Source organism: Myotis davidii, unplaced genomic scaffold (assembly GCF_000327345.1).
Source record: "Myotis davidii unplaced genomic scaffold, ASM32734v1 scaffold1494, whole genome shotgun sequence".
NCBI classification, from domain to species: Eukaryota; Metazoa; Chordata; class Mammalia; order Chiroptera; family Vespertilionidae; genus Myotis; species Myotis davidii.
Genome location: NW_006286246.1, coordinates 909718 through 926393, shown reverse-complemented (window position 1 = coordinate 926393; position 16676 = coordinate 909718). Strand labels below are relative to the sequence as shown.

General features: G+C 43.5%; 1 protein-coding gene across 1 annotated transcript in view; it reads left to right on the top strand.

Annotated features, from left to right (window-relative positions):
- NOX3 (NADPH oxidase 3) overlaps positions 1–16676 on the top strand; it is a 73355-nt gene that overhangs the window by 8895 nt on the left and 47784 nt on the right. The window contains exons 5-9 of the mRNA XM_006757683.2: positions 2590–2735; positions 5642–5823; positions 8220–8349; positions 13416–13508; positions 15285–15538. Of these exons, the coding sequence (XP_006757746.1) occupies positions 2590–2735; positions 5642–5823; positions 8220–8349; positions 13416–13508; positions 15285–15538 (805 nt within the window). The remainder of the gene's footprint in view (positions 1–2589; positions 2736–5641; positions 5824–8219; positions 8350–13415; positions 13509–15284; positions 15539–16676) is intronic.

Sequence of the window (16676 nt, the reverse complement as noted above, 5' to 3'; positions counted from 1 at the left end):
CATCAGTCTGTTCTCTGCATCTATGAGTCTGTTTCAATTTTGTTTGGTTATTTTGAAGATGAACAAGTCTTGAAGCATCAATGTCCATCGGGAAGTGTAGATATAAATAAATACTCATAACAATGATGTCTGGGAAATGTTATAATCAAGGTGTCAGTAGTGCCTGTGGAATTGAAGAATGCTTGCTTAAAAACTACTTCTGATTGAGTCTTAAAGCATGAGTAGAACTTTGCAAGGCAGAACGGGAATGGCTCTGATAGAAGGAACTCGGGTGACAGAGAGGCTAAATAGAAGATGTTTCTAAATATATTTCCTACAAGGACCAGAGAGACTAAAATGACACCAATAGTCTCAAAAGTTGTTGCTGTTCCTTTTTCCCTAACTCCCCCACACCTCAACCCACAACATGCAGCCATGGAGGGTCCCAGAATCCACCCACAACTTGTAGAGATTGAATAACAGTAGTGGCCTCCTCTAGTTTTCACCGCAGGTACAGAAAAAAAAAAGAAAAAAGAATGTATGTCAACTGGGTAATTATCTATGCCTGGAAATGAATTCTCATTTCACACTTGAATCTGATTCCAACAGTGGGTGTCAACTGGCCACCCAGCAGGGGTTCCATTTGCAGGAAAAGCATGAGGATGTACTTGTCTGTCTGTCCTGGCTGATGGCTGGCTTCCCCACAGAGTTCACAAGACAGAAAAAAAGAGTAGCAGCACTGGGCACAGACTCCTCCGGCTGGGTGATGCTGTGTTCCTGGGCTCGTTGTCTTGATTTAGAATTTAGACACCATCAATTCCCAGAATGAGGAAGCTGAGTTTTCTTCTTAAGACTCTATAGCAGTTGTTCTCAACCTTCCTAATGCCGCGGCCCTTTAATACAGTTCCTCATGTTGTGGTGACCCCCAACCATACAATTATTTTCATTGCTACTTCATAACTGTAATTTTGCTACTGTTATGAATCGTCATGTAAATATCTGATGTGCAGGATGTATTTTCATGGTTACAAATTGAACATAATTAAAGAACAGTGATTAATCACAAAAACAATATGTAATTATATATGTGTTTTCCAATGGTCTTAGGCGACCCCTGTGAAAGGGTCGTTCGACCCCCTAGGGGTCGCGACCCACAGGTTGAGAATCGCTGCTCTATAGAGAGGGAGGAGGCTCCCAGTCAAGATGGCAGTGTAGGTAAATACGGTTCTTAGAACCTCCCACACCACATCAAACTTACAACTAAACTACAGAACAACCATCATTCAGTACCATCTGGAATCTAGCTGAACAGAAGTCCTATAACCAAGGATAAAAAGAAGCCACGTCAAGACTGCTAAGAAGGGCTGAGATGCAGGAGGAGCTGGTCCCACAACCAGGTGTAGTGGTTAAATCCTGGAAGAGTATCTCAGCTGCAGTGGTCCCCTCAAAGAGCAAGGGGTCCCAGTCCCACAATAGCCCACCCCCTCCCCAGCCCAGAGTTCCACTGCTGGGAACTTAATAACTTCCGGTTGTTAAAACCAGCAAGGATGGTGGCTGATGGAGATGGAGGCTGCTGGCGTCCCAGGCATTCTCTTCAAGGGCTGGATGCATGGACTTAATCACTCCCTCTGAGCTCCAGCACTGGGCAGCAGCTCAAAGGGTGTCAGGGACATATGGAGAGAAGCGGAATTATCTGGCTTTGGGAAAAGTGTTAGAGGGGCAGCTTTTCCTCAGACAGAAGTGCTGGCAGAGGCTGTTGTCCCTTTTCTGGGTCCTTGCTCCACAGAGCGGGCAGGTATGCGCAATATCTAAATCCCCACCAACCTAACATTGTTAGACCCACCCCAATGATTGCCTGAGAACCAGCACCACCCAACTTACAGGCATACCCTAGCTGTTTCCAGTGGCATTTATTTATTTTGTTTGTTTGTTTGTTTTAAATACAAATGGCCTCTCTTGCCTCAAGCTTCAGACTTTGCTGGAATCTCTCAAATAAGCAGCATCTGGACTCAGCATGTCCCATACCTCTTGCTAAGTGGACCCAGGCCCAGCACTGGTAGCAACAGGCCTTGGTTCACAGCTCGGCCTCTCCCAGGCATCTCCAAACCCAGCACAAGTAACAGCCATCTGCAGATCGCTCTGTAGCTCATGCCAGGTGGCCCCAGACAGGGCACAGGCAGTGGCTGACTTTGACCTGCACTTTCTGGGAGGCCTCAGAGCCAGTGCACCCGGTGGACAGCTTCAAAAGTATTCTAGAATAATGCTTTCTGATTTCTTGGGAAAGAAGTTTTATTCAAAATTATGTCGTGATAACAATACCTCTTCCACTTCCAAAATGATCACGTGTTTATAATTAAATTATGGTGAATCGAGATTTCTGTTTTTTTCTTAATATAATCAGTATGAATGTGGAAAATCATACAATATATTTTAGAAAGTATTCAATTCACTCCATTTAAGACACTGGGTCAGACACATGAGAAGCTCACTCTGCCTTGGGATTATAAACACCACAGCAGAAAAGCTTGACCATGCAGACCTTGTGTTTCTAAGTAACGACAGAGGAGGAGACCACATGGCTCAAGGCCCATGTTGCCTCCTTGTCTGCAGCCATCCACATCGTGGCACATGCTTGCAACCTGGAGCGCTACCACCGGGGTCAGTCAGTGGAGGCGGGGGGACTTCTGGCCGCACTTTCCAAACTGGGCGACACTTGCAACGAGAGCTACCTGAACCCCATCCGGACCTTCCGCACGGTGAGTTCTCACACGCTGCCTACTTCTTCATCTGAAAAACGTGTCCTTCTCCCATCCATTTTACAATCAACAACGCTGTATTCTAAAAGCTTTTCATAAAGGAGCTCGAGAGAAGTTACTGCCAGATGTTAACATTAATTTCACTTTTTTAAAAAAAGTTATTTTCTTTCTGCCATAAATGTTTGCTAAGAGGTTATGAGGAAGGAGAAAAACTGATGCCACTTAATTTGCTTATAGCAAAGCGTAATAATAAATATGCCTAAACAGGAAATGCAGTAACCTGTTAAATCACTAATCTTTAAAATTTTAGATATTTTGTCACGGATGTTAGACTCATAGAGAATGTGAAGTGCCATATAAATCCAGGGATTATAAATTAGGTGTCTTCATTTTCAGTTCGCAAAGTGTGTTCTGGATCAGGTCTCCTGTACCATTTATTTTGGCACACGTGTGACTAGCTGGTTTGCCAAATCAGGTGCTAGGCAAAGTAGCTACTTTCATCATGAGGCCTGCATGGCTAGTGACATCATTCATGCTAAGTATCTATATGCACAGAGAGGCAGCACATGTGGGAAACAAAAAGAACACCCAACCTGTAGCCCCGGAAATCCACCTGGAGAGATTAAGACATTCCTCTCGCCTATTTTACCCCCTGCCTTTCTCCCTAGATCAGCGGTTCTCAACCTGTGGGTCGCGACCCCTTTGGGGGTCAAACGACCCTTTCACAGGGGTTGCCTAAGACCATCGGAAAACACATATATAATTACATATTGTTCTTGTGATTAATCACTATGCTTTAATTATGTTCAATTTGTAACAATGAAAATACATTCTGCATATCAGATATTTACATGACGATTCATAACAGTAGCAAAATTACAGTTATGAAGTAGCAACGAAAATAATTTTATGGTTGGGGCCCACCACAACACGAGGAACTGTATTAAAGGGTCTCGACATTAAGAAGGTTGAGAACCACTGCCCTAGATGATTTAACCCTTTCACCATGCACTACCATCTTGGAATATGCATCCAGAACATTCATCCAGTTTGAAAAAAATCTGTATTGCCCAAGAAGAGCCCCAAGACAATACAGTCCAGACGTGGAAATTTCTCTCTTACCATCTGGGCCATTTGGCCCAGGCAGCCTTATTTGAAGAAGCAAAATTCAAAGTCTCTTTTTGGGGAAATTCTTCCATGTCATGTCCTCTAAATTATCCTAAAGATAATTTCCAATATGAGACTATCAGTCAAGTAGAGCTACATTTTTTAGCTGACAACAGTTATAAGGACAAGTTTCAAAGTCATAAATCAAAACTGGAGATGCCCTTAGCCTGCAGGATGCCTTGGGGTACTCATTTGGGCCTCGGCGTTTATCTGGGCACCCACTGGAGTTAACTGTTTTCTCCACTAAGGCTCTGCAGAGTTCATTGCCACACAAGCCCAAGAATAAATCTCAACATTTTAAAGAGACCATATAGTAAGTAACATTTATTATAAATACTCTTAAAGCAATTTAACAGCATGATTAAGCTACTTCCAATATAGTTATTTCAAAAAATATTACCAGTAATCTACCATGGATGTACTGCTTAAATCCAGAAAACCCTCTAATTTGGGGTATTTGGAGAAAGATGAGTATCAGTAACACAAAGTATATTTTACAGAGTATTTCTAAATAGATGCAGTGGATACATTGCAACTCAAACCAGTCTGTTAGGATGATGCAAGAAGAGGGACGTAGGGATTTGCTTTAATAAGCAGAGGAAAGGTTTGCAATTAGCACACGATGTGGTGTAAATGGTTTTCTAAAATATGCGAGTACACTTGGAAAACATCTTTTAAATGTTTCAGGCTCACCCTTCCAATTTCATTTCCACCGTTTGCTCTATGAAGGAAAAAATAAACATCAGAGAAGTCCCCGTCCAAATTACCTAGCAACTCAAGGCAACCCAAATTAATGAGATTTTCCTGACAAAAGATACAGTGGGAGTTTATTAAGCTCACAGTCATCTCAACGACAGTAACACCATGTATGAATACTAATGACTTGACGAGAATATGGGAAAGGCACAATAAAAAACAAAATGCTTTGTGATTTATAATCTAAAAGGCTATTGAACCACCCTCGGAACTCACAGGCCAGAAATTCGGCCTTTGGGTAGAGTATGCCGGATAAGAATAGCCGGATCTTTATTGATCACCTTGGATTTGCAGAGTCTTACACCAAGCCTCCTGAGGTGGCATGAAAGAAATGCAAGTCATGGTCCTTCCAATTAAAAAGCGAACGCAAGGCATCGCTAACTACCAGAGGAGCAGGGGCTGCAGCTGCCTGACTCGGAGGCCTCCAAGGGACCTCGCAGAAAAGGCATCTCTTCATGTCAGGATGCAATTAAGCAAAGTGATCCACATTTTTTACTTCAGAAATTAAAAACTTGAAACTCAGATTTATCTTGCAGTATTTGATCTCAAAATGTATTTTCAGATATTGCCCTAATTTCAGTTCAACCTAGTATCTTTGACCTGAAAATTGATTCATACAGATGAAAAGTGAAGTTAATGAAATGCATTTGATGAAATTTTCACAAAGCGAATGCCTGCCATCAGGTGGGGAGTGGCCAGGGAGAAGGAACTCCCTTCTTGAGTTGTATGGGGACCATCTTGAAGCTAACGCAGGGTGGGGTAAGAGTAGGTTGACAGTGTAAGTGTGCGAAACAAGAGTTTATTCTTGTGTTACTGTTTATTGTATTTTCCATATGAACAACTGTAAACCTACTTTTGCCCCACTCTGTATGTGTGTCTGGTTAGAACGTTTGAGTTGCTCCTTGCTTGGACTCTCAAGCATTGGCCCTCAAATGGAAAATCAGGACTGAGACATTGCTGTCCGGGCGCCTGCTTCTCTGCAGAATACCACCTCTGAGTTGCTAATGACGATCACCGGCATATCTGGCCTGATGATCTCTCTGGCTTTCATCTTGATCATGACCTCTTCCACTGAGTTCATCAGACAGACCTCCTACGAGTTGTTCTGGTGCACACACCACCTCTTCATCATCTTCTTCGTCAGCCTGGCTATCCACGGGGCAGGGTAAGTCTGTGCTGTGCTCTGTGCGTAAGCTTCTATCTCTTAGAAAGTCCTGGGGTTGGAGGAACATGGCATGCAGGGGACTAAAGGACACATAGATGGCATGGAAAAGCACACTCTGTATGGCACACTCACCGCGGTACCTTTTTCAGTAAAACTGAAAATAAGCGACATAGGCATTGAGGTATTATATTTATTTTTCCTCGGTAACTGTTGGGGAGTCTTGACATGTTCAAAAAATGCAGGAATTGTAATGGAGGTTGATGACAATAGAGGCATGCTTCATCCAGAACCTATTCCCACAATCCAATGCGTGTGGCATTAGTCAGGATGTGTATTTTTTGACACCCATATTTCACTTCTGCCTCCTCTCACGCCCCACACTGAATGTCCCTTCCATCTCAGCCTCCACTCCAGGGAGAGGGTCATACTTCTGCTGCTGTTGCTCCAATGCCTAAGAGCTCCCCCACTATCCATAGCCTGTCTGACGCATGGACACAGTGGAAGGAAGAATTGCCCCTGGGCGTATAGTACCCGCCCAACTGCCTGCCCCTCTGCCGATCCTTAGGAACCTAGTCAACCAGCATTCGCATTGCTGCCTAAGGTATTCTAGTCACTTTTAACTTTAACATATCAGTGACCGGCTCCTCTGAGTGTGTGATCAGTTCCTCTCCGACTATTCATCTTGAAGGGGGTGGAGGGTAGTCCCAAAGACTACCCCAAAGACTGTCCGTCCCTCCTCAGATTCTCCTCCCAGTGCCAGTGTAAACCCTGCAGTGGATCTAAGAGGCTTTTCATAATCCATGTGAGTCTAGAAGTCTCTTCACAAAAGTTATGCATGCACTGCCCCATCCCACTGCTCCCATCCCACCCACTGCCCCCATCCCACAGTCCCCATCCCACCACCCCAATGTTCACACCCTGGTGCATTGTCCAATTACAAGAGGATTTCAGTGGGCAGTGCTCCATTGAGATATTTCTTAATATCCAAATACCATTTCATAAGATGGCATTTTTAGTCATTTTAACTGAGTTGAAAGGCTTATTTTGGGATAAGGGCCTCATCTAATCTTCTCAGCTTGAAGTATTTTACAGCTACTGTTTACAGCAAAAAGTAATTTGCAAATTTCCAGTAAAGGAGGATTATTGGGATGTGTTAAAGCCCACTAATCTTCCTATTATGGGATGGCATAGATGAAGACATAACACATTTTTAAAAATTTTAAAGACATGGCATTGGTGGACTGTCTTGAAGTTTCTTTAGATAATATAGGGAATGTTGCCTAGAGCCTGAGAATGAAGGTGTTAATATTACAGGTTCTTTTCCTCCGGCTCCCATGTATTATCTCCCCTTCTTGTATCTGGGGAGATTCAGAGATAGTTTTGCTCATCTAAGTCAAAGGGGGTGTTATCAAGCTTGGATGACTTCCATTAGCAGATGGGGACAAAGGCCAAGAGGCCAGCTCTCCAGCCATTTCCAAGGGCATTGCTGCTCCCTGCCCCCCTCCCTCTGATGCAAGGAGGTGTGTGGTGCCCCACAGGCCACCCAGGACATGAGCCTTTGTGATGCTCACCTTTCGCTGCCTGTGAGAAACACGTTTCTCAAAAATAAACCAATGTATTTTATTCATGAACACGTAGGAGCTGAGCAACTGCCAGATTTCCCAACCTCAATGTCTTATGCTCCACAGCCTGGGCACCCATGGGTACATCGAGGAACTTGTACCAAAGCTCCTAGTCAAAGTTCAGTCAGCACTGCCTTTGTGGCAAATACAATACAGAAGGACTACAGGCCTCCATCCAGCCCTCTGTGCGCAAGGCTGGTTCCTTTTCTCGCTCTCAAGTTTGACAATCCAGTCCTGAAGACGCACTTCACACTGACCTACTTTGACCCTGTCAAGCACTAAGGGAAAAATATCATTATTCAAGGCACTTCCTCTGACTCCTTCACCTAAAAACTTCTAGGTGCTCAGAAATAAGCCAAGAAGGGTAGAAGTTAAATAAACCGACAAAAGGCTCACACAGTACAAAGTTAGCCAATTAGCCCGAATCAGCAATCAGGATGAGATGGAACCTAATTAAATTCCACAGTCTACAAAAGGATGTGTTCAAACAATTTCCCTTCATTATAAATTCTCTAAAGCAGACACTTTCCACTTAACACAGGATCCCACAGAGGGCCACTTCTTTTCTGGGGTCTTCAAAGTTACTCAGAGCTTCTTAGGCTCCCCTTTTTAAAGGTGCTGAGCGAAAGGAATGGATGATAACCCACTGCGAGACAGTGGAAGTGTGATTCTAGAGCCCATTGTGGAATAGATATGTGGCATCACAAGACGACACAAAATCAATATAACATGTTGGGGTTTTGTTTTGTTTTTTGTTTTGTTTTGAATGGCAAGTCGGATTGTTCGAGGCCAAACCCCGGAGAGCCTCTTGCGACACAACGTCACCTTCTGTAGAGACCACTATGCTGAGTGGCAGGCGGCTGCCCCGTGCCCCGTGCCTCAGTTTTCCGGCAAGGAGCCTTCGGTAAGAATGAAACCAGGAGCTTTTAAAAAATAGCTGTCTCCATAGTTAAAAGAACTAGAATTCTTTTATGCTTGAGAAAAGAACAGCCCGTGTCACCACTAGACAAAGCCAAGTCTTCATTAAGTGTGCTAATGGAGAAATCGAGTTATGGATAATTTTAAAAAGGGGTTTACTGCCAAAAGCACCCTGTCGGATTTGATATGTGTTCTACTTACATTGAAATGGGGATATCTCATATTGTGGGAATTCATAGCACCACAAGCACAGTAAGGTCTCGGGGGGGATTAGAAAGACTTCTAATTCCGGTGTGCCTCCGTGGTTGAGCATCAGACCATGCACCAAGGGGTCGCTGATTCGATTCCTGGTGGGGGCACATGTCCAGGTTGTGGGCTCGATCCCCAGCAGGGGGCGTGCAGGAGGCAGCCAACCAATAATTCTCTCTCATCATTGATGTTTCTATCTCTCTCTCCCTTTCCCTTCCTTTCTCAATAAAAAACAATCAATAAAAACCTATTTTAAAAAAAGAAAACCACCTTTTGTTCTCAGCGAGCTCAGCTCCCTGTCCTTCTACTCCACTCTGAGAATAAACAGCGTCACTTCTCAAACGAACATGATGCAACAACCAAATGAGAACATGCCCTCTTCCTAAGCTTGCCTCCCTTCTTTCTATAGCTTATGGGATAGAAAAAATGGGGGTGTTCATGCATTTACTTTCTGTTCTAATTAAGCTCCCACAACTGAAATAATGACCATAGGAGCCAGAGACTTAATTAGAGTGGATGGTAGTGCCTGCAAGATCTCAGAAGTAATGTTTCCTGGTGTGCTGTAATCATTTCTGTTGATGGCATAGGAACATAGAAATAATAATCCTATTTGGTCTTCTCGGGTATCTTAAAACAACACAAATCTTGGGATGGCTGGGTGATGTGAAAAAAAAAATGAAGCCCGGAGATTAAAACTTGAAGAAAATAAGTTAAAAAAAGAAAGTCATAAAAAATGGACTCGTAGTATTTAACAGAATATAAATCGTGGGATTTAGGGAATTAAATCATCAACTTTGGAAGAATAAAACAATTGACTTTTTTTTTCTAAAATCCTCAAATACATTAAATTAAGCACTGGATTTTAAGGTGAAAACTGCTGGGAAGAATGTTTCAAACAGAGCAAACTGGAATAGATGTGCCCATAAGACTGTTTCCTTTAATAGCCAATATAGATTGTCTCTGTCTTAAACTCAACTATCGGTAGCCAGTACCCAGCCTGCATATTAATGGGGAACATGAATGCCTCTCTAAAATTTCCAGCTCCAGCGTCTCCATAAAAAAATCAATATCTCCCCACACCTCATGAATACGGACCAGAGGCTGCTGCCGGCAGCAGCAGATGCCCGCATTAATTATCATTAAAAGGGAGAACTTACCCATCTCTCTCACTCGCCCCTGCTACACCTCCTTGCACACCCAAACTCATGTTGTCACTCTTTTCTATTATTTTTAATGGATCCTAATTCAAAGCGTGTGTGGGCTGTGCAATTACCGCTTGGCTGGGTGCGCAATATCCTCTCTGATGTCTTAGAGACGCCGAATCCAGAAGGCATCCCAAGGACAAGGAGGGACTCCTGCACTTCACGGCACCACATGCACCCTGTCTTTATAGGACTTCCTCTTTGCCTCCCTTAACTCAGTGCATTTTCATGGTGCTTTTATCAATGGACTATTTCAATTCACCCTCAGCGGTGCACTATTCCCCACGTTACATCACCTCCTAGAAACTGAACTGACCAAAGGAACCAATTATACCTTGCAGTCCCTTCTCCCTGACTTGTCTCACTGCCCCTTTAATCCTGAAACTCAGACACCAGGTTACACTCAGGCATACAAGACTCTGGATTCTAGAATCTTTCATGCGATCCACTCTCAAAAGATACCGGGTCTCCCTTAGCCAAAGAAGCACCTTGTTGCACTGAACTATAGCATCAATCAGTAATAATAAATACCAATAGTAAAGGCTGAAGCTTTTTAAATTACTAGGGATGACAGCAACACTACAGGGAAAGTTTTAACTGCTACAGAGTCAATTCAGCAAACTTTCTCCAAGTGGCTGTTACACGTTTGGACGTGCACTCGATGCAGGATTCAGAGACGTGGTTCCTGCCCTGGAAATCTTATTGTTCACAAGCTCACACATAAAATAAACTCAAAGCCAGCATGTTCTTATTTTCTGGAAGGAATGAAAAACCAGGAGTAAAAGTGGAGGAAACAAGTTTCGTTACTGCAGCTTTTAAATCAAAGTGGTTTTTATTTCTATCATAAAATACTCGCTGTACAGTGACTTTTTGGGTATTTTTGGAGAAGAAAAAATAAAGCTAAGAATCCACAAAGTATGTTAGCATTTAGGAAACTTAGATAGTAAACAGTCAGGCCTCTTTACTTAGATGAAGTAGATGCCCAAGGAGTTTAAATGCCTTACCTATGGTCACAAAGGCATTGCCAACAAAGCCACATCAAGAAACCAGAGTTCCCAACTCTGTGGCCATGAACTTTCACCGCTATACCCTCCAGCATCCATTCTGAATCTCTGGCCTCCTCCCATCCCTCACCTTGTCAGCTCTCTGCTGCTACCTATGAGCATATGTCCCCGACATGATATTTATCTCTGTGAATAAAGCTAAAACATATAAGATCTTGGAGATTACCCAAAGTAATCATTTCTTCCAACCCATTTTGTGAAACGAAACTTGACCATAAAAAGGCTCAAGACTTGCCTGAAGGCATAGGGTTATGCGTGGTAACCACAACACCAGAAGCTGGGTCTTCTGGTCTACCCCTCCACCTGCCCTTGTTGCTCTGTGCCTGGGCCCCCTTGGCCTCCCTCACCTTGTCTGCCTTGGTCGTGCTATCAGGATAATCCTCTGAGATATCCTCTCCCTCACGCCCCAACTTCCAGCCGCTCCGGGACTAACTATCACAGCGGAACTAAACCGGGCTTTCTCCCCCTGAAGCAATTGGTTTACTAGAGTAGAGATAGAGCCGAGGATGAATAGCTTACATCCTCCTTCCTGAGGAGCCAGACGAAGAAAACTAATCCATTCCATCTTATCAACATGGACACCCCGAAACCAAGTCTGTGATGTCTAAAACTTTCCAGAATGTACATGGAAGATGATTCATAAACATCCATAGAGACCACGTGAATGTCTTTGCAGATATCTCTCTAAATTTATCTAGAAAGAATTGTATTCTTGCTACTAGTTCTGTATATATCCAGACCAATTCTCAAAGCATTTTTTGGTTCATTCAAGCATAAGCAACCGAAGGACTTGTTCCCTAGGTCCCCTTCCCATCTTTTCCTTTACTCTGCCCATCACCACGGCCTCGCCGACAGCGTAGTGGGACAAAGGGTCATTCTCTCTGCTACTCTGAACATGTTGCTGAGTGCTATTGAGGAAGACAAGAATAGGTGGGTCAAATGGCTTTGTGTTGCCTGCGTAAATCAAGCCTCTTTCAGGTAAACAAGAGGCTCTCAGGGGAAAAGCAGCGAAGGCTGATGTAGGTGAGAAGAGGGGCCATGCAAACACACCCAGAAATAAGTAAAAGAGAATTCTCAACAAGAAAGATAACAGGAATAAAAATAATGCTGACGTGCTTGTGACCTGTCAACAGGAAAGATGGAGCAGGACAGCAGGTAAGGGACTAGGGAGTGGTGAAGACAGGGAGTCCATCGGTGAGAGTTCCCTGGACATTCTCCTGTTCCTAAGATAGTAAGAAGGTTGTGCTGGGTTTAGTGAGCCAGGGAGGGAATTTAGGGAAATGGTGAAATGGGTGGAGTTACAGTCCTGGGTCTCTGTGATCTAGATCTGTCTCCCAGGCAACTCATACCCATTCTGGTTCTTAATTCTATACATGCGAAATTACACTAGACCTCCAAGAACCCTTAACATCCTGAAATGCAATGAATAAGTTTCTAATGTTTTGTAAAACAAGTGTCAGTACCTATGTCAGTGTTGGACAGGAAGAAGTGTGATGACATGGTCAACGCTGGAGGGGGCATTGGGGTCCTAGAAAGAGCACAGCCCAGGGGCCAGGCACATTGGGGTTCACGTCTTACTGTGCATCTTATGGCCTCTGTGCCCCTGGACCATTTGATCTTGCTGAGCCTAATTTCCACTTTACTTCTGTAAAATAGAGGCCGTACCATATGTCCTGGGAGCTTGTTTGGTATAAGACCTAGGAGAAGCCTTCAAAATTTTAAAGTTCCTATTTGTTTCCTTTTAGGAAAAGAAGACACCTTATGTTGTCCCCAACCCCTGAGACAGGGATAGCCTGCTGGTCAAATGAGCACCAGTCATGCAGTTTATTCTCAGAAAAGGCCAACAGGGGATGGGCTTTAGTGAAAACAGGAATGCTCACTGTTACAGTGCTCACTGTTCTAGAGACAGTCACCGTGGGAACTGTAACAGTGAGTTGAGGCTTTTGTTCTGACTCTGTAAACATGGATTGAAAATACTGAGAAACTTACTTCCTGTTTTATTCCAGGTCACATCGGCTGTGCGTGCATGTGTGGATGTATATGTGTGTGAGGGGTGGGGTACTTCTTTAGGCAGGCCCCCAAGTTGTGATGCATTTTGGCCCCCTAAATTACTATTTGAAATGTTTTCATTTAATTTCCCATGTCCGATGTTGGCTCAGTAATGTAGCTTTATAAGCTTTTGACTTTGGCTGAGTTTGAGAGCATTTATGACCCTATCATATGGAACATAAACATCAATCTGCTTTCTTATTTCTTTGCAAATTCAATTATTTCTAATTACATAAAGGCATCATTGATCAAGTGAGCATAAAAACCAATACAGAAGAGTTTAATCTCTTAAATAAGCTTGTAGACTTCAAGGAATAATTGAATGTTCTAGTATTTAATACAAGGAGACATCTTTGTTGTTGACAACTGGCCCAAAGTTAAAGGAAACTGTCTAAACCCCATAATGTAACATATTGATTTGGTTCAAATTGAAGGTATTTGGATTCAATTTTCATTTCCTTTTCCTCTCTCTCTCTCTCTCTCTGCAGGCTTGGAAATGGGTTTTAGGCCCTGTGGTCCTGTATGCATGTGAAAGACTAATTAGGTTCTGGCGATTTCACCAAGAAGTTGTCATTACAAAGGTATGCATGTAGCTTTATGTCGGAATAAAAGCCTGCGTGTAGATGGAAATTTTTTATTAGCCCAAGTTTTTAATTTGCCATCTTTATTGCAGAACTGTCAGTAATTTAGAGGCTCATCTTCTGTGCTAATAATTGCTTGCCTCCTGCACATCCTTTCGTGTGACTAATTTAACCGAAGGCAGGGACCAGGGCTCCCGACTGGTGCACTGAATTCTGATAAAGGCTGTGGGGCAGCACACGAATTGGCTGTATTTCTCTCTATTTCAGTTTCTCTCCAGAGGGACTTAGCCTGCTTTATGCTGGTCATGGCACTTTAAAGTATAATCACTTCCTTCACCACATTGAGGCACAGATTCTGCAAACACACAAATGATACACATGTGTGTTCAAACCCATACTCTCATTTCTACAATTACTGAACAGAAGATGGGGGAACAGTCGCTCTCAGGTTCAGAGAGGGGGGTGTGCTGAGGGCCTCAAAGTGGAGAGGAAGGACATAGGATGAGCTCTACCCTGAGAATGAGTGGCACTAGCTTGGTAGTAGCATTTTCCAATCTTGCCAACCCTACCCATGGCTCACCAATGTCTGCCTCGTGCAGGAGGGAGATATGAGCAGACAGACCAGGAACACATGGTCTAGGAGTCTGAAAAAGTACCAAATACTCTGCCCCCAGTTTTTTAAACATCTAAGAGGAAAGTATCTGCTAACCAAGCCCAACCACTTTGCTAATACAGTATTACCAGAATACTCTATCCCTTTAACTGTCTTCATGAGAGCAGAAGCCTAGAAATTGCTCCGTATTTCTGTTTTAAGCTGTTGCTACATTGCTATTTTCAAGCTAAGCACCAAAGCCTACGAGGCTGTATCAAACGCTAGACAGTAAACGTCTAGAAATCTACTAAAGCCGTTACTGGGGAGACAGTTTTGCGGCAGAATCAGAACAGATATCAGTAGGGAGAAGAGAAACAGAACTAGTGATTAAAATGCCGGCGAAATTCTCGTGTGCGTGGAAAAATAACGTCACAGAATCTGGACATGAGATTCTGTTCCCTTGTAACTCTTGGCGCAATAAAAGACCTGGGACCTGAAGAGATTTTTCAGAAAACCGATGGGAATCTAAAAAAAGGGAAATCGGTTCCTTGCCCCTGATAAGCAGCAGGTTATAAATTTCTTAGAACCATGATAAGAGCTTTGCATGATGCTTCCTCTACTAAAACTCAGAGCGCAGGAAGGAGATAGACGACACGTGACTCAAACAAAAGGAAACCTTTCAGAGTGAGTTTGAAGAGGGTTTCCCACTCACAAGGAAGACAGACCAGGGTTAATTCACAAAGGATTGAGAAGCGATTCAGATTCTTTAAAACAGAACCTACGTTTTTAAAACGTGGAGATAATTCTGTGACTACATTAAAAACTTGAAGCATAATGACGTGCAATACGTGATGTGCTGGTGTATATTCTCTTGGGTGCGGTTAACTGTGCTAGGAAAGCGTGGCCATCTCAAACATAAAGTCACGTGCTGGACATCATGTTGCACCTGGGTGCAGCTACCCAAGTTTCAGACATCACTGGGATGGAATTGAACTCCAACCTCACTGCATTTGCCAACCAAGATGTAAACATGATGACAGAGATGCTTGGAGGCTCATTACAAATGCTGTATGTAAACTATACTTCAAAAAAGCCGATTTAAAAGTGTAAAAACCCTTGATGTGATGAAGGCTCTTCTTATTACTTGGCTTTTGTAGAAAGACCAACTCCTTGTTCTACTTTAGGTTGTAAGCCATCCGTCTGGGGTCCTGGAACTTCACATGAAAAAGCGTCACTTCCACATGGCACCCGGGCAGTATGTCTTGATACAGTGCCCGTCCATATCCTGGCTGGAGTGGCACCCCTTCACCCTCACCTCCGCGCCCCAGGAGGACTTCTTCAGTGTGCACATCCGGGCAGCGGGAGACTGGACCGCAGCTCTGTGTCGGGCCTTTGGAGCTGAGGGCCAGGCCCTGAAGGAGCCCTGGAGCCTGCCAAGGTTGGATCCCATTCCCTTTCTGTGTGTCAGGTGGAATATTTTTTAAATTAAGGTATTTTAGTGCATCAATATGCTACCCAATTTACCAATATCTAATATCTAGATGGTAAGTTCTAGTCCATTTCTTAAATTTGAGATTCCCTTTCTGTGTGTCAGGTGGAATATTTTTTTAAATTAAGGTATTTTAGTGCATCAACGTGCTACCAAATTTAGCAATATCTAATATCTAGATGGTAAGTTCGAGTCCATTTCTTAAATTTGAAAATCTATATAAAAACTACACTCATTAAGTTCTGGGGGAGTCAAGTGTATGGATTTCCAACTGCACAGAGGCTGGTACCTCTAACCCTGCATTGATCAAGAGTCAATTGTAATTTAGGAGATTCCCGATAGAAGCAAGTATATTTCTTTAAAAAAGAGAAATGTTCAACAAAGGCAGGTGATGATTCAGGAAGAAGGAGAATTTTTGCTTTCCCAGATCCAAACCATCACGTGGTGGATTATCCGCAGCCTGTGATGTGTAAGACAGCCCTGTGAACTTTTTGCTGTTAGGCTGAGGTCTTTATATTTGTGAAGTTTGGGCTTCCTAAGAAGCATGCTTCATGGTCAGAACTGATCTGCAGGCTCCAGACACTGGAGAATAAGCTAACAATCCCAGATCGAGACTCATAAAATGACACCATGATCTGACAGTCCAGTCCTTCCTCCAGGACCTCAGGAGGTCTCATGCAAGCAAATGATTTCATTTTGCTACAAGGAAGGACCACAAACTGGGTGGCTTAAAACAACAGAAACATCATTCTCCCACAGTTCTAGAGACTACAGTCCAATATTTAGGTGTCTGCTGGGCCATCCTCCCTCTAAAACCCGGAGAGGAGAATCCTTCCTTGTGTCGCGTCTTCCTTCTGGTGGGTTGACCAGCACTCCTTGTTTCCTTGGCTGCCCGCTGCAGCATTCCGTCTCTGCCTCTGTTGTCATACAGTGTTCTTTCCTCCTGTGACTGCATCTACGTGTTCCTATAACCTCTACTTATACACACACCAGTCATTGGAATAAGGGCCCACCCGACTGCCTGGCCTCGTCTTCACCTGATTAACTGCAGCTACAGCAACCCTGTTTCCAAATAAGTCACGTATCA